Raw genomic sequence first — 17956 nt, 5'->3', positions numbered from 1 at the left:
CTTTATTTCATCCTGATGGCACCACTGCAATCTCATCTGTCTCTAAAGCTGAACTTTTCTCTCAAACCTTTACTAAGAACCCCACCTTGGATGATTCTGGGCTTGCCCCTCCCTCTCCTCCTCCTCTTTACTTTTTCATACCTTTAATTAATATTCTTCATAATGATGTTTTCCATCCCCTCACTGGGCTTAACCCTCGGAAGGCTTATGTATCTGATGGGGTTCCTCCTGTTGTTCTCAGATACTGTACTTCTGTGCTTGCACCTTGCCTGGCCAAACTCTTTTGACTATGTCTATTGACTTCTACCTTTCTTTATTGCTGGAAGTTTACCTACATTCAGCCTGTTCATAAAAAAAGGGTGACTGTTTAATCCTCAAACTACCGCCCTATAGCTTTAATCTCTCGCTTGTCTAAATTTTTTTTTTAATCTAACATCAATAGGAAGATTCTTAAACATGTAACATCACAATCTTCAATCTGATCGCCAGTATGGCTTCCGTCAAGGTCACTCTGCTGGTGATCTTCTGGCTTTCCTTACTAAGTCTTGGTCATCCTCTTTTCGAGATTTCGGTGAAATTTTTGCTGTCGTGTTAGACATATCAAAAAGCTTTTCATAGAGTCTGGCACAAAGCTTTGATTTCAAAACTGCCCTCCTACAATTTCTATCTTTCTCTCTGCAACTTTATCTCAAGTTTCTTTTCTGACCGTTCTATTGCAGCTGTGGTATACGGCCACTGTTCTCCTAAATCTATTAACATTGGTGTTCCTCGATCAGGGTTTTGTCCTGTCACCCACTCTCTTTTTATTATTCGTTAAAGATTTTCTTAACCAAACTTCTTGCCCTATCCCTTCCTAATCTGATCTTTCCATGTCCTTTCAGAGACAACCAACCCTTCAGGAAGTCAACAGATCACGCAGAGATGCCACAGAACGCCTGACGTCTGACCTTTCTAAGATTTCTGATTGGGGTAAAGAAAACTTAGTAGAGTTTAATGCCTCTAAAACTCAATTCCTCTATCTATCAACTTGACACAACCTTCCAAATAACTATCCCCTCTTCTTCAATGACACTCAACTGTCTCTCTCTTCTACACTGAATATCCTTGGTCTGTCCTTTACTCCTAATCTTAACTGGAAACTTCACATTTCATCTTTTGCTAAAACAGCTTCTATAAAGTTAGGTGTTCTGAGGTGTCTGCCAGTTTTCTTGCTCCTCCAAGTGCTAACTCTGTACAAGGGCCTTATCTGCCTTTGTATGGAGTACTCTTCGCATGTTTGGGGGATTCCACTCACAGTTTTATTAGATAGGGTTGAATCAAAAGCTTTTGTCTCATTAACTTCCCTCCTCTGACTGACTGTCTTCAGCCTCTTTCTCGCCACCGAAATGTTGCATCTCTTTCTTTTATTGCTATTTTCACGCTAACGGCTCTCTGGTAAACTCTGGAACTCCCTGCCTGCTTCTGTATTTCCATCCTCCTGACTTGACTTCTTTTAAGAGGGAGGATTCAAGACATTTGTCTTTGACTTTTGGCTAATTCTTTATCATTCTTTAAGGAAACTGGCATTTCAAGTGTGCCTTTTTTTTTTTTTATCTTTTGTTGCCCTTGGCTGGTTTTCCTTCTTCCATAAGGAAAAAAAAAAAAAAATATAGCATGACATGAAATAGAGAACTTTGTTTATGGGGTTTCAAGGAATAGCTCTTGCTAACACTAGTATATAGATCAGAGACCTGGACATGGAGTAAGGCAGTATGTGCTGTAGAAATAAATTACCTGTGAGGGAAATGTGTTGTTACAAGACAGTATAGCCACACTAAGAGGACAGAGTCAAGATTACGTAACCTACATGTGAGTGAAAGGATAGGGTAAAAAAGAAATGTGAAAGTTATTTTTGCAGAGATTGGATCTTTAAACAAGCAAGAAAGAAATGATTGTATAGGGAAAACTGTAGGTTCTTCTGTTATGGCCACCCTCATAGTGGGAATTAAGTATTAGATAGACATATATGTAAATAAGCAAATGACATGTACATTCCATTCATTCATATATATATATATATATATATATATATATATATATATATATATATATATATATATATATATATATATATATATATATGTTGCGACGGCGTGGGAAGGGGGTGGTAGTGATAAAGAGGAAAGTTGGAGTGAGGTGGTAACGTCGAGAGACAGGAAGGGGGGGACCGGAAGTCATGGCCACGCAGGTGGATAAAACCATGTTGATTGGCATAGAGGCAAGCCAACCACAGTGTTGTAAAAAGGGGGGCGGTTGTATAAGCTGGCCGTCTCTGCCCGCGCGAGTAGTTGCAGATGTCTTGCCCCGCTGTCCCAGCCTGCTCTCCGTTCTTGTAGACTGCATTAGCTCTGTGTACTACCTTGGATTTCCTTTTGTACTGTGATTACCTAAGTAAACGTAAGAAGCTGTACTAAGTGTTACCTGCCAGTCCTGCCTGTCTGAGTGAGTACCTGTCTATGAGTTGTGTGCCTCGCATCCCTTGCTAGCCACGGATCCTTGTCAACTTATCCCTGTGCTGCCCCGTCCTGAATGCTTTCCTGTCTCCGCCGCTAAGAGTAAGTGATTTGCTGTTGCGGCGTTGGAAGCTGAAGTAAGGACATTTGGGTGCCCTGCCTTGCCCAGTGGTCGCAGATTTAGGTGGCCCTGCTGTGCTGTGTGGGTAGCAGTTCGTAACAAGTGGTGTCAGGAGTTTTGGGATAAAGATTGATCAGCGAGGTTGCCGGGTACGCGTGAACAATGGCAGACTCAGACGTGACAGGCAGTGAGATATCGGGAGGCAGTGAGCCAGAGTGAAAAAACTGGTTCGCTGCAATGATGGATAAAATGTCAAGTGACTTGAAACAGGAAATGAGTGAAATAAAACGGGAAATAAGTGAAAATAAGCAAGAAACAAGTGCGGTAAGAATGCGAATGGACCTGATGAGAGAGGGGATGCTAACTGCCGTCGGGGAGGCAAAACAGTTCACCATGGGACACAGGAAGAGGCTGCGCCAGGACCTGATGGAAGAGTTCAGGGAGGAACTGGTAGCAGTGAGACAGCAGTGTGAGGGACGCACTGAAGTCATTGAGACCAAGGTGGAGCAAGTGCGGGAGGAGGTGATGAGACTGTGGCGCTCCCTGGAGAAGCAGTCTCTTGGCGTGTGGGAACGGTCTGAGCCAGCAGGACAGGGCCGTCCCTACACATCTTCAGAGCCTGGTGATGTCGGCTGTTGTGGCGGCAGGACACAGTCGACACACCTGTGGCATACGCCTGCACCCGAGGGTGACGTTATCACCTCGCCACAATCTCCTCCACTACCGTCTGTCGCTGGATCTGCCCGGTATGTAGGAGGAACCTCAGTCCAGCGCAAACCGGCTGAGTCTGGTGGGCAGGTCGCTTGGGAAGCATACTAGGCACAGTTTGAGCTGTTTGCACAAGGACAGGGATGGGGCGACCAGGAAAAAGCACTGCAGCTCGTGACCAGTCTGCGCGAGCCAGTGCTGGAGATTCTGGCACACATGACGGCGAGCCAATAATCAACATACACCACGGTGGCTGAGGCGTTAAGAAGGCGCTTTGGAAGTGTGTTCCAAGCCAAGGTGTACAGGGAACAGCTGAAGGGCAGAACACATCAGCAGGGTGAGTCTCTTCCACAGCTAGCTCAGGCAGTGGAGTCGCTGGTGCGTCATGCGTAGCCTACCCAATGGCTCCAGAACAGATAGTGATGGTACTGTCTCGGGATGCTTTTGTAGATGCACTGGAGGATCAGCAGGTGCAAATCTACGTGAAGCAGGCGCATCCAGCAGATGTACAGCAGGTGCTGGCGAGGGCCATGGAATTTGAGGCCTTCCTGTACACTACCGCCGCCGTTGACGCCATACCACCGCTTTGCCACCCAGAAGCTGCCGTGCCGCCACCTACCAGCTCGACGTACACAAGTCCAGCAGGGGAGGATGAGGCGCACCAGCTCAGGTGAGTTTAGTGGATTCTGCTGGAAGTGTGGCAAACATGGTCATCGTCGCAGTGACTGCCGCAGTGAGCGGAGGACACGCTCGCTGGAGGATGTGCAAGCATGTTCTCCCACCAAGGCTTGCTGTGAGAACTATGGACGGTGGGGGCATCGCCGTGCTACCTGCCCGCAGCTGAAGGACATCATGATGGTGGGGATGAAACGAAAGTGGGCTGGGAGTTTGGGCCACTGTCCAGCCAAGTCGTCCCCGGGCCCCATCTGTGTAAAGTGCCGCAGCGACGCTACTGTGCTGGCGGTGAGAGTGTCGGGCGCAGTGGACGGCCGCCCGTGTCCCCTAGTGGTGGACACGGGAGCAGCGAGGACCTTCGTCAGGGAAGAAGTAGTGGCAACTCAAGATTTCCCTATGTCAGACTGGCAGCTGTGTGGCGTGACTGGCCACTGTACGATGCTACGAGGCCCTGTGACGTTTATGATCACGGTGGGTGGCATGGAAGAGAAGCTACCAGTATTCGTGGCCGACATGGAGGAACCCTGTCTGCTGGGGCTGGATTTCTTGGTTCAGAGTGAAGCATGTGTGGACCTCGGAAGGATGCGGATGCAGGTATGAGGACAATGGGTACCGCTGATCCTTGAAAATGCTGTTGAACAGGTGGAGAGCCCTGTGATGAGTTCATATGTCGAGGACGAGAGGCTGGAGCTGCACTGCCGAGTCGTGAGGGAAGGTGAGACTGCAGACGCCACTGTGATAGCCCGTGAATGCCAGGCAGCGGCGCGCAGCTGCGGAGGTGAGATGGACGGAGATGCGGGCGAGACGATCTCCGCGCTACCTACACATGTGGTGGATTTGGCGGTACGTAGTGCTACCAAGCTGACTCCTGAAAAGGTGGTGAAGCTGGAGAAACTGCTGATGGAGCACGAGGACGTCTTTAGCCGAGATGCCCAAGACCTTGGCTCCACATTGTTAGTACAGCACTCCATCAACACAGCTGACAGTCCGCCGATAAAGCAGCCACATCGCCGTGTTCCGCTGGCCAAGAGAGAAGAGATGCAGCGCATGGTGGAGATGGCCGTGCAAGAGTTAGTGGAGCGCTCTGACAGCCCATGGTCATCGCCAGTAGTCCTGGTAAACAAGAAGGATGGCACCAAACGCTTCTGTGTAGATTACAGGGTGCTGAATGACGTCACAGTAAAGGACTCCTATCCCCAGCCCAGGATAGACGACATCCTGGATGCTCTGGCTGGTGTTCAGTGGTTGTCCCCCTTGGACCTGAAGTCAGGTTACCACCAGGTGATGATGACAGAGGCAGACAAGCAGAAAACGGCATTCTTCTTCAGCCAGGGACTGTGGCAGTTCCGTGTGATGCCATTCGAGTTGTGGAACGCCCCAGGATGCTTCGAGCGGCTCATGGAGAAGGTGCTAGCTGAGTTGCAGTGGAAGGCAGCTTTAGTGTACCTGGACGATTTTCTGGTGTTTGCACGGACGTTTGAAGAGGAGCTGTAACGTCTGGAAGTGGTGCTAGGCTGTCTGCGGGAGGCGAACCTGAAGCTGAACCCGAAGAAATGCACTTTCTTCCAGCATGAAGTGTCGTTCCTGGGACATGTCGTGGGGCGAGGCCGGGTGCACATGGATCCTAACAAGGTGTCGGCAGAGGCGGATTGGCCAGTCCCGACGTCGGTGGCGAGTGTGAGAATCTTCCTTGGCCTGTGCAGTTACTACTGCAGGTTCGTGGAAGGCTTTGCCACCCTTGCGGCTCCCCTGCATCAGCTGACAAGGAAGAATGCTCGCTTCACCTGGGATGAAGCTTGCCAGGATGTGTTTAATGGTTTGAAGGCGGCGATGATAAGTGCTCCGGTGTTGCTCTTCCTGTTCCAAGCCTTCCCTTCATTCTCGACACTGACACGAGCGCAGAGGGCCTCGGAGCAGTGCTGTCTCAAGTAAAGGAAGGTAAGAAGTATGTGCTAGCCTACTACAGCGCCAAGTTCAGCAAGCCAGAGCGGAAGTACTGCGTCACCAGGAAGGAGTTGCTTACTATAGTGAGAAGTTTGGCCCACTTCCACTCGTACTTGTATGGAGTTGAGTTTGTTATCAGGACCAACCATGTGGCGCTGAGGTGGCTAAAGACTCTGAAGAACCCAGAAGGACAGCTGTAGAGGTGGCTAAACTACATGGAGGAGTAGAATTACCGAGTGGTGCACTGCAATGTGGACAGAGTGAGTCGCTGGCCATGTGAGGCGGGGTGCTCGCACTGCTCGTGACGAGAGGAAGTTAGCTGCCAGAGGATACGAGTGGAAGACAAACCGGGTGAGACCAGCCAGCGGTGGAAAGACACTCAGCATGCTGATCCTGACATTGCTTCGGTGTTGCGGTTGATGGAGAAGGGTGAGCAGCCGGGCAAGGAGGAACTGTCTCCAGAAAGTCCTGCCATCAAGGCCTTGTTGGAGCAGTGGGAGATGCTGCGTGTACAGGATGGCGTGTTGCAAAGGAGCTGGGAGAATACAGCAATGCACGAATGTTCGTGGCTTTTGGTGGTGCCTCTGTCCCTGCGAGCCGAGTTGCTGGAGGAAGCTCATGCTGGCGTCTCTGGTGGGCATTTGGGATGCAAGAAAATGCTCTGCCGTTTGAGCCCACGCCTCTACTGGATCGGCATGAGGCGTGATGTGGTGGAGTGGTGCCAGCTGTGCCGCATCTGCACCGCCAAGAAGGGACTGGCGCACCACACCCTGCAGATGTACCAGTCTGGTTCACCTATGGAGAGGGTGGCGGTGGGTATCGCGGGGCCACTGCCGTGTACACCCCGAGGTAACCGCTACATCCTGGTGGCCATGGACTACTTTTCCAAGTGGCCAGAGGCGTATGGGATTCCAGACCACGAGGCGGAAACCGTAGCTGGAGTACTAGTAAGAGAGTTTTTCACCAGGTTTGGTATTCCAAGAGAGCTGCACTCGGACCACGGCCGGGAATTCCAGTCGATGGTGTTCCGACAGTGCTGTGCGCTGCTGGTGGTCCACCAGACGCGCACCACCCCACTCCACCCTCAGAGTGACAGCATGGTGGAGTGCTTTAACAGGACACTGGTGGAAGAACTGGCCAAGTATTGCAGCTCTGACCAGCAAGATTGGGACCTGTGGCTGCCGTTTACCATAATGGCATACCAGTCTATGCAGCAGGAAGCCACTGGTTACACTCCTGCCCGGATGATGTTTGGCCAAGAGATGCGGCTGCCTCTGGACCTGGCTAATGGACGACCACCTAGGGGAGAGCTACCACCAACGGCGCCTGAGTTTGTAGCGACACTGCAACAGTGAATGGAGGCCACGAGGTGAAGTAACCTTCACCTCGTGGGGCAAGGTATGACCCGTTGGCACCAGGCTCGTACCCGGGACACCCAGTATGCGGTAGAGGACCGAGTTTGGCTATATAATCCCCGCAAGAAATGAGGCCTCGCTCCGAAGCTGCACAGCTACTGGGAAGGTTCGTACACCATTCTGCAACGACTGTTGGCTGTCACCTACAAGCTGGGCGATGGTACAAGTAGGTGGTCATGCATCGTCCATGTTGACCGGCTGTGGGCTGCTGTGGAGGAAGGACGCTTCACATGGAGCCAGCAGGGACCACCCTCGTCACCAGACAACGAGGTGAGGAGCGACAGTGAGGTGATAGGTGACGGCGATATAAACAATGTTGTGGGGTGTGTTGTCGGGGAGTGCCAGAGTCCTGAGGAGGAGGCTTGCAGTGAACCGTGTTTATCTCGCCCTCTCAGGACGAGGAAAAGACCTCAGTGGTGGGTGGATTATGAATGAGACAGTGACACTGGATAGTCGGGACGACTATTTTTTGTGGGAGAGGGCAGTGTTGCGGTGGTGCGGGAGGGGGGTGGTAGTGATAAGGAGGAAAGTTGGAGTGAGGTGGTATTGTCGAGAGACAGGAAGTGGGGGACCGGAAGTCATGGCCACGCAGGTGGATAAAACCATGTTGATTGGCCCAGAGGTGAGCCAACCACAGTGTTGCAAAAATGGAGGGTATTTAAGCTGGCCGTCTCTGCTCACGTGAGTAGTTGCAGATGTCTTGCCCCACCCTGCTCTCCGTTCTCGTAGACCGCATTCGACCTGTGTACTACCTTGGATTTCCTGTTGTACTGTGATTACCTAAGTAAACGTAAGAAGCTGTACTAAGTGTTTCCTGCCAGTCCTACCTGTCTGAGTGAGTACCTGTCTATGAGTTGTGTGCCTCACATTCCTTGCTAGCCATGGATCCTCGTGAACTTATCCCTGTGCCGCCCCATCCTGAATGTTGTCCTGTCTCCGCCGCTGAGAGTAACCGAGTTGCTGTTGCGGTGTTGGAAGCTGAAGTAAGGACCTTTGGGTGCCCTGCCTTGCCCACTGGTCATGGGTGTGGATGGCCCTGTTGTGCTGTGTGGGTGGCAGTTCGTAACAATATATATATACATGTATATATATATATATATATATATATATATATATATATATATATATATATATATATATATATATATATATATATATATATATATATTATTCTTTGTCATTTTAGTATACATCACCTTATTATTACTGATATATATATATCTATATATATATATATATATATATATATATATATATATATATATATATATATATATATATATATATACCAGAGTTCATTACTATCTTTTTCTTTCCACAAACATCTATAAGCCACAGATCTTTGACCTTCCACATCAACAACATCTATGTTTTACTTTTATTTCATGCTAGCACTATTATGCTATCTCTCTTCCGTGTTGTTATTTACTCTATGTGTCATCATAAACTTAAGAATTCAACCACTTTTCTCCCAAGTGAAGCTTTCTGATGTACCTTTCTCACTGTGCTACTTTCATGTTCTCATTGGATCAAACTAGAATATTGAAATTTATTTACTTTTACTAATTTTGCTTGTTTGTTTATGTCACTTCTTTCTTTGTCATTTAGTATACATCACCTTATTATGATATATATATATATATATATATATATATATATATATATATATATATATATATATATATATATATATCAGTAATAATAAGGTGATGTATACTAAAATGACAAAGAAAGAAGTGACATAAAACTAAACAAGCAAAAATTAGTAAAAGTAAATAAATTTCAATATTCTAGTTTGATCCAATGAGAACATGAAAGTAGCACAGTGAGAAAGGTACATCAGAAAGCTTCACTTGGGAGAAAAGTGGTTGGAATTCTTAAGTTTATGATGACACATAGAGTAAATAACAAATACGGAAGAGAGATAGCATAATAGTGCTAGCATGAAATAAAAGTAAAACATAGATGTTGATGTGGAAGGTCAAAGATCTGTGGCTGAAGCTTATAGATGTTTGTGGAAAGAAAAAAGATAGTAATGAACTCTGGTATATAAATGGTTCAGTTGTCTGTTAAGACACAGTAGTGAATGCTGGAATAGTAGAGGTGGTTAAATGTTGCAGTATCAGATAATTTAATCACGCTGAGGGAATGGGATGGAATGAGAGAGATGATATGGAAGATATACAGCAATAGATGTGAGAGAAAGACCTTCTTTAAAAAGGTAGCATAGTATACTGCAATTCTTGAGAGGAAGGAGGGATGAAAGTTTGAGTTATGAGTGTGCAAGGACTATAAACTTCTCTGTCATGGCTGTTTGTTCATGGGAGTTCCAAAGAATGAAAGATTAAATTATATTAGATTACTAAGAGTACCAGTACAAAGTTTCTAAAATACCAGATGCAAATGGTATTCATGTTTGATAATTATCCAGGTTAGTAGCATCATTACTGTTACAGTAGTACTATGCATATAATTATGTCATATATGAAAATACAAAAGGATGATAAATGTAACTATCTATTCAATAAGGAGGTGATATGGAAGTAAAAGGATAGTCCCTTCTAAATGGATATGTTACTTGAGTGAAGCAACATGCTCCATAATAAATATTCCACATTTTACTGCACATCTGAATAAGTTCTTGGTTTTATTTAATAAAATCTCATCTTCTTTATTCAAAACAATAAAACAAAAGATTGATATTCATATAAAAGAAATATAACACCCAGATCTATAATGAATGTACTGTACCTTTAATGACAATGAAGATATTACCAGTAAAATTACACATTCCCTTCAAAAATGCTTTTGCATATTTTCACAATTGCATCCACTATTTTCCAGAGTTCAAAATTAAATACAAATTCTCACTTGCCTTAATAATAATACTTTATGATGGGTGTGCCATAAGAATCACTTCAGCATATTCAGCTCATAATATATTTGTAGTTAATAGTGTGCATATTTTTTAAAAGCACTATGCATCTTGAATAAAGCTATTCCTATACAAAATCTGAGACTTAACAGAATCACAGTTATATTCCTTACCTGAAATGCTAAAGCACTGATATTCAGAGTTATTACTAAAGCAATCACCCATCTCACTGATAACTTGAATGATGGCAAGTCCTGTCATAAGTGTGAGCTAATACAGGATTATCTTGCCTGATGATTGACACTGAAACCTTTTCTTCCATACTGAAATTATTTTGCAAAAGGACAATGAAATTATTTTGCAAAAGGACAATTGACAGCTATTTCTTGATATGTACTTCCTTAACAGTTAAGTTTATTATTGATAGTCCTGTTGAATATGTCCACATTTTGCAAATAAACATGCTTAGTATCAAATTCTTATAAAAAATACATTCACAAAATTCTCCATCTTATTAGAAACTATTATGATAATTTTTCCTACTTCCTATACAATTTCTGAAATTTAATTTACTGTAATATCTTTGCCTTTCTTGAAAGATACAAATTATAGGACACAAAAACAATATTTTCCATTTCTGCTCATCTAAATCATGTTATTCTGTGACTGTCCTGTCACATAAACTCACACTACATGAATAGAATGGAGCTTCGTGCACAGTGTTTCTTTAAGGCAATGTGCATTCTGTGAAAAAAATAAAAACATCTTATCAACATAAATTCAGACTTTGAGTTACAAACTTGTTGTATTAAGGAAAGAAAATAAATATGATTTAGAAGAACTTCATGGTAATTTTAAAGCTACTCTCTTCATCTGGTTGCAAAAACAATCAAAACTTAATTGTTGCAAACATTCACTTTCATTACACTAGGATCAAATGCTATGCATCTCACACAGTGCTATTGCTTAATAGTAAATTCATTCTATTGCTGCTGAACATACTGCTTCAGTGACATGAACTACATAGAAATATAAAATATATGGTTTTGATAAGTAGTTTGAAATTAATAAACTAATGAAGGCAGGAGAGAAGTTCACTTCATGGCAATAAGGAGATAAATAATGGCAGTAATGTATCAATATATTGTTATTCAGTTACTTCTGCCCAGGTAGCCAATATCACTCAATTACATATTCAACTGCTTCCATTCTCCATGTTATCCAATTTGATGCAATTTCTGCAAGAAGTGAAGAACTTGTTTCCACACTGGAGCTGGTGGTTAACTGGCCATCACAATACTATCAACAGAGAGCAAAGCAGAAGTGAAGTCTTTCAAGTTTTCTTCTATTTGACAGTTTTAGGATATCAAAATATTATCCGGTAGAGAAAAGTCTTAATCTTGCATGTTGTTTTCCATGAAGCTGTATCCTGTCTTTGGGAAATTTATTGATGAGATATATGCATCCACTACCATTTAAACCTGTGAGGGAGAAGGGAAAATACCAGCATTAATTTCACAATTAGCACTTATGCACATGAATGCCATAACTGGAGTTTCCTAGTTGATTAAATTTTTTTTTATTTCGTTATTATTATTTTTATGTAAGAGAGGAAAATTGGCCAAGAGCAACAAAAATGATCAAACAAAAAGGCTTACTGAGATGCCAGTGCCAAACAGGTTTAAGAAGAATGGGATAAACATCTTGATACCTCCCTCTTAAATTAGTTCAAGTCATACATAGATAGAAATACAGAAGCAGACAGGGAATTTCATAGTTGAAGCCCTAGTGATTATCTTGGCCTAATCAGTAATATATTTGATTGTCTAATTGCATGTCCTGTCAAGAATTAAGTGTTCTGTAATTCCCTCTCACAGCCAATTCATACCACCTGTACTTTCATGCTGCTCCAAAGTTGATCATGACATTGGTGAAATTGATCTCAAATAGTAATAGGCTCTTATCTGTCAACTTATCCTAGCTTGAGATTAATTTTTGTATCATGCTCTAAACTATAATGGGATGGTACAAACCTTTTGACTATCCTTTGCACAAAGTACTTTATTTAAGAGCCAGTCTTCCTTCCTTCATCAACATACATCCTATTTTTATTTTTGCCTTTATTTGATAACCACTGAAGACCATGTTGAGAAGTGTTATACTGTGGTAGTTGTTACAGTCCTGATAGTCCCCTTTCCCCTTCTAAATAGGGATGACCAACCCCTTTTTCCAGTCAGGGGGAATAATTCCTTAATGCTAACCAGCAGTCAAGACAGTATGCAACTCACAGATCATGGCCTCACCCCACATTTTGAGCAGCTCCGCACTGATATTACAAATGCCAGCTGCCTTTCCACCCCTCAACTTTGCCACAACCTCTTTGACATCATCAATAGAGGGTGCAGTTTCGCCAATGGGTGGATTAGCATCCAGCATTTGCAACCCTGCAGTTTGGAGCTGTCTGCTTGGAGGATCCAGTGAGAAGTTCAAGGTACTCTGCTCAACGAGCCATCTGCCCATCTGCATCCGATATGAGGCAGCCATCTGCTGTTTGGATAGCACTTGCCTGAGATGTAGACTTGGAGCACAGGTTTATAAGGGCTCGATAAGCAGGTCAGAGGTCATTAGCATTTAAATGACACTCTACTTCATGAGCGAGACCCCTGACATACCTCTCCTTGTCTCTCCTTAGGAGAGCTCTAGTTCTACATGACAGAGCCCTGTACTGGTCACAGTTCCCAGCAAGTCCGGCAGTGCGACTTTTCTCAATACTGTTGTCTCTTCCAAGGCGAAGCTACTCTGTGACCTTGGTTACTCCCCATCACATTCCTTGGCAGCCTTGAATCATTACAAGTTATTAAGATTTCTGTGTTTTCTTCTAAAATTTTTCTGTTGATGGTCGTTCCATGGGTATCTTGCACGTGTTTCTTGGGGGGCTCCAGATGCTCAGTGGAGAGTTAGTCGCTGGGAGAGTCGTGTCGTGGTCATCCTAATATAGGTTGGTTGGAGGAATTTAATTTCCTCTATTGCATGTAAACCTATAGATGAGATGAGACTTCTGTAGTGTTACAGCCTGCCCGTAACATACTCCACTACCATCACCTCTTCCGCTTGCTACCTCGTTCGCTACCTCTCTACCTCCCCTTCCACATCACTGTCTCATGAACCCTCCACGTCACCATCTCATGAAGCCCCGCTACTGTCCCGAAGTTGGATTCATGCGGCCCCATTCGACTCAAGCGGAAGTGTTAAGCAAGCCCCCGGCTTTCTGGAAGTCAGTCGAGGTCAAGGCCTCAACCAGTGAACACAACGCCTCTTGGACTACCGTGGGATCCACCTCACCCAGCACTTCACCACTGCGACACCTCATAAGTATCACTTCCCCTCGTCCCGTGTTTTCCACATTGCCTCCATATAGGATTAGTATTATTGTTAGATATTAAGTTGGGTTCTTTATTGTTATACGTATTTATTTATGTGTTATATGTATATGTGTATATCAGTTTCATGTGTTTCATGTTATATCTATATGTGTATGTCAGTTACATTATTGGGTTATTAAATAGCTTTTTAAGTGCCCCCTTTGCATTTCCTCACCAGTTGAACCTGCAGTGTTTTTTTTTTATTGTTATTGGTCACCGGCTCCCCGATGCCAATCTTACCCGTTTAACCGGTGAACGTAACAATTGGCGATCGTGACAGGACTTTGTACTACTATCCAACATGATATAACTTTAATATCTAATGACATCAAGCCTATAAGACAACCAGCCTATCGCATTTCACCCATTAAAAGAGACTTGATGAAAAAAGAGGTAGACTATCTGCTCTGTCATCACCTTGCAGAACCTAGTATATCCCCCTGGGCTTCTCCCTGCCTGTTAACATCTAAGCCAGATGGTAGTAGTCGATTTTGCACCGACTACAGGAAATTAAATAAAGTGATGGTGCCAGACTCCTACCCATTGCCCTTGATAGAGGACCTTATAGATAGCATAGGAGTAGCCAAATTTGTAACCACCATACATTTACTTAAAGGTTACTACCAGATTCCCCTCTCGGATGAGGCCCGAATAATATCCGCCTTCCTCACCCCCTTCGGGCTATACCAATATACAGTGATGCCCTTCGGCTTGTCTAATGCTCCCGCCACCTTCCAGAGGGCTATAAATTACATCACCCAGGACTTGGAGGGAACATCTGCCTATCTGGACGACCTGGTGGTGACTTCGGACGACTGGGTGACATATCTGACCCGTCTCCGGAGGCTGATGGGTCGGTTGCAGGAAGCCGGTCTTACAATCAACCTGGCCAAGTCCACCTTCGGGAAGTCTACGGTGGTCTACCTGGGACCTGTGGTGGGGAACGGCAAGGTTCGCCCCAAGAGAGCCAACATGGAGGCCATCCTTGGCTTCCCTGTCCCTACCACCAGGAAAGCTCTCATAAGGTTCTTGGGGATGGCTGGTTTCTACAGATGATTCTGCAGGAACTTCTCCACCATGGCCGCTCCCCTGACGGACCTTATCAGCACTTCCGTCCCGTTCCACTGGACCCCAACCTGCGACCAAGCCTTCCAACATCTCAAGGCGTTCTCTCCTCGGAGCCAGTGGTCTGGACGCCAGATCACTTCCACCCCTTCCATCTACAAGTGGACGCGAGTGGAGTTGGAGTGGGTGCTGTCCTCCTACAAGTGGACCCCACAAGCGGCATCCTCCATTCCATCGCCCATCACTCCACCAAGCTGAAGAAACACCAACTCAACTAGTCCACCATCGAGAAGGAGGCTCTGGCACTCGTCCTGGTGCTCCAACGTTTTGAGTGCTACCTTCATCCTGGTCCTCAAACTATGAAGGTCTTCACCGATCACAACCCTATGGCCTTCCTTCACGCCATGAAGAACCGAAACCAACACATACTTAGGTGGGCCTTGTTAACTCAACCCTTCAACTTGGAAGTCCACCATATCAAGGGGGTGGACAACATCATCGCCGACGCCTTATCAAGATCTCCCGTCTCACCTCCTTCATGAGCCCATTAGGGGGGAGGAAATGTTACGGCCTGCCCGTAACATACTCCACTACCATCACCTCCTCCGCTTGCTACCTCGTTCGTTACCTCTCCACCTCCCCTTCCACGTCACCGTCTCATGAACCCTCCAAGTCACCATCTCATGAAGCCCTGCTACTGTCCCGAAGTTGGATTCACGCTGCCCCATTCGACTCAAGCGGAAGTGTTAAGCAAGCTCCCGGCTTTCTGGAAGTCAGTCAAGGTCAAGGCCTCAACCAGTGAACACAACGCCTCTTGGACTATGCCATGAGGATAACCTCGACTCCATGGCACTGAGTGATAGTGAATTACTAACAAAATACTGCGGCACTTCAATAGTAATTCACTATCACTTAGTGCCACGGAGTCGAGGTTATCCTCATGGCATGGGTGTATATGAATACTAAAATATGATATCCATTATAGCAGGCAATAGAGGAGTGGAAACATAAATTTAATATCGTGGTGAAAGACAACACGCAAGCTAAAAGGGTCACATGAAGAAGAAGCGGCCGAGTCGCCGTGAGTCTCCGCCTCGTCTGTGGCCGATCTCATCTCTGCTTTATTTTTTGGTATTCAATGTAAGATTTCAATTTATGCATTACAAAACAATTCTTTCTTGGGGCAAGGTTTGTAAAAAGCTAATAGAAATATATATAATTCTTTTTAACCCATGTGGTATGTTGGGGACCAGCCCAGAACGCATCACCCCCTATTTCAGTTATTTCCTATGGGAAAATTACGTCCGTTTAATGAATTTTCGCTCTACGAACAGCTTTGACACCCCCTATCCTGTTCGTTAAGCGGAGTTTTGCTGTATATATATATATATATATATATATATATATATATATATATATATATATATATATATATATATATATATACAGTAATACTCCACTTAACGAGCAGGATAGGGGGTGTCAAAGCTGTTCGTAGAGCGAAAATTCGTTAAGCGGATGTAATTTTTCCGTAGGAAATAATGGAAATATGGGGGATGCATTCTGGGCTGGTCCCCAACATACCACATGGGTTAAAAAAAAAATTATATATACGTTTGGCTGCATATTGGGCCACCGGTGTACCAATAGTTTTATGATGTTATATGAGTCACTGGAAGTTAGAGGAGCTACCTACAAATTCTCTCACATTCTTGCATTTATGTTCACAAAACAACATTTCTATTAGCTTTTTACAAACCTTGCCCTCAAGAAAGATTGTTTTAATGCATAAGTGAAATCTACATGGAATACCAGCAGAGATGAGATCAGCCACAAACAAAGCGGGAGACTCGCTGTGACTCAGCCGTTTCTTCTTCTTGTGACCCTATTAGCTTGGCGTGTTGTCTTTCCCCATGATATTTGTTTTCACTCCTCTATTGCCTGCTATAATGGATATCATATCTTAGTATTCATATACGCTCATGCCATGAGGATATCTATCACTCAGTGCCACGGAATCAAGGTTATCCTCATGGTATGAGCGTGTATGAATACTAAGATATGATATCCATTATAGCAGGCAATAGAGGAGTGAAAACATAAACATCATGATGAAAGTAACACGCAAGCAAAAGGGTCACAAAAAGAAAAAGAAGCGGCCGAGTGGCCGTGAGTCTATCACTTTGTCTGTAGCTGATCTCATCTCTGCTTTATTTTTTGGTATTCCATGTAAGATTTCACTTTATGCATTACAAAACAATCCTATCTTGGGGGCAAGGTTTGTAAAAAGCTAATAGAAATGTTATTTTGTGAACATATATAAGACAGTAACACCACCCCTTGAGGTGGTGTTCCCAGCAACCTCAGAGCAACCTGATAGCAACCTTGTCACCGTCCCTCCAAGCGTTCATGGATGCCATTTCGCTGCAGGAGGTTGCTCTGACGTTGTTAAAGAATCTTGGATCCAGCTGCAGGAGCACTAGAGACAGAGGCGGGGAGCCAGCCAATCACAGCGAAGCTACCGCGTTCGGTCCCTCACCCGGCAAATTCAAACCCAGAAAATTCGCTAAAATGGATGTGATTGTACGTTATGCGGACTTTTTGGTCTAACTTGATTTAGTACGTTAAACCAGAAATTCGTTAGACGAACGTTCGTTGAGCGGAGTATTACTGTATAGCTACACAGTAATCGCCCGCGTATCCGGATCGGCACTACACAGAATTCACTACTATCTGAAGCTGCCCCCAAGCGTATTCAAACCTACCATGCGAGTGATCCCTCAAGCACGCTAGGCGGTAGCATTTATTCCCATGCCCTCCTGCTCGACAACTCGAGTAATGGCGGCACTATTCGGCGAGTTTGTAGCATTTTTCGTCATTCCAATATGGCAGGAGAGTACGTACGTCCCACCACCACTTCAGGCAGGGTCACACTAGCACTTTTACTGTCGACTTCGACGATTTCCGTCATTTTTAACTTCAGTCAAATCTTTCTGTCGTCTTGAATCAGACGAAACGCACCATTTTCCTCTAGTGTCAATTTTTAGTGAAATTAAGATCAATGGCTTCTAATCAACACTTTTATTATAAAATAAATTTTCTTGGTAATTGGAATGATGCTATAATCTCAAATTAATAGGATCTTGGTAAGTATATATATATATATATATATATATATATATATATATATATATATATATATATATATATATATATATATTGTGAGGGGCACCGTCTTA

At 44.5% G+C, this 17956-nt stretch overlaps 2 protein-coding genes across 3 annotated transcripts in view; one reads left to right on the top strand and one right to left on the bottom strand.

The window, feature by feature from the left end:
* Positions 1–3464: 3464 nt before the first annotated feature.
* On the top strand, positions 3465–5490 carry LOC123499944. Its single transcript, XM_045248475.1, has 4 exons — positions 3465–3543; positions 3676–3991; positions 4044–4590; positions 4639–5490. Exons 1-4 carry the CDS (start codon positions 3465–3467, stop codon positions 5488–5490), a joined length of 1794 nt encoding a protein of 597 aa, XP_045104410.1.
* Positions 5491–9989: 4499 nt separating this feature from the next.
* LOC123500123 (prenylated Rab acceptor protein 1-like) overlaps positions 9990–17956 on the bottom strand; it is a 362787-nt gene continuing 354820 nt past the window's right edge. For both annotated transcript variants that reach the window (XM_045248791.1, XM_045248792.1), the window contains one exon: positions 9990–11711. In XM_045248791.1, the coding sequence (XP_045104726.1) occupies positions 11706–11711 (6 nt within the window). In that variant the 3' untranslated portion in view covers positions 9990–11705. The remainder of the gene's footprint in view (positions 11712–17956) is intronic.

The sequence above is a fragment of the Portunus trituberculatus genome, chromosome 50 (genome assembly GCF_017591435.1).
Source record: "Portunus trituberculatus isolate SZX2019 chromosome 50, ASM1759143v1, whole genome shotgun sequence".
In the NCBI taxonomy this organism is placed as follows: domain Eukaryota; kingdom Metazoa; phylum Arthropoda; class Malacostraca; order Decapoda; family Portunidae; genus Portunus; species Portunus trituberculatus.
Note: the sequence above shows the minus strand (reverse complement) of the source record. Positions and strands in the feature narration are given on the sequence as shown.

What these genes read in the sequence shown, in the direction of transcription:
- LOC123499944 (XM_045248475.1), top strand. Translation starts at nt 3,465, where the DNA reads ATGGGGCGACCAGGAAAAAGCACTGCAGCTCGTGACCAGTCTGCGCGA. An exon ending in AGATTCTGGCACACATGACG is followed by an intron (nt 3,544 to 3,675) that starts GCGAGCCAATAA and finishes TCTCTTCCACAG; the next exon opens with CTAGCTCAGGCAGTGGAGTC. An exon ending in TCGGAAGGATGCGGATGCAG is followed by an intron (nt 4,591 to 4,638) that starts GTATGAGGACAA and finishes GCTGTTGAACAG; the next exon opens with GTGGAGAGCCCTGTGATGAG.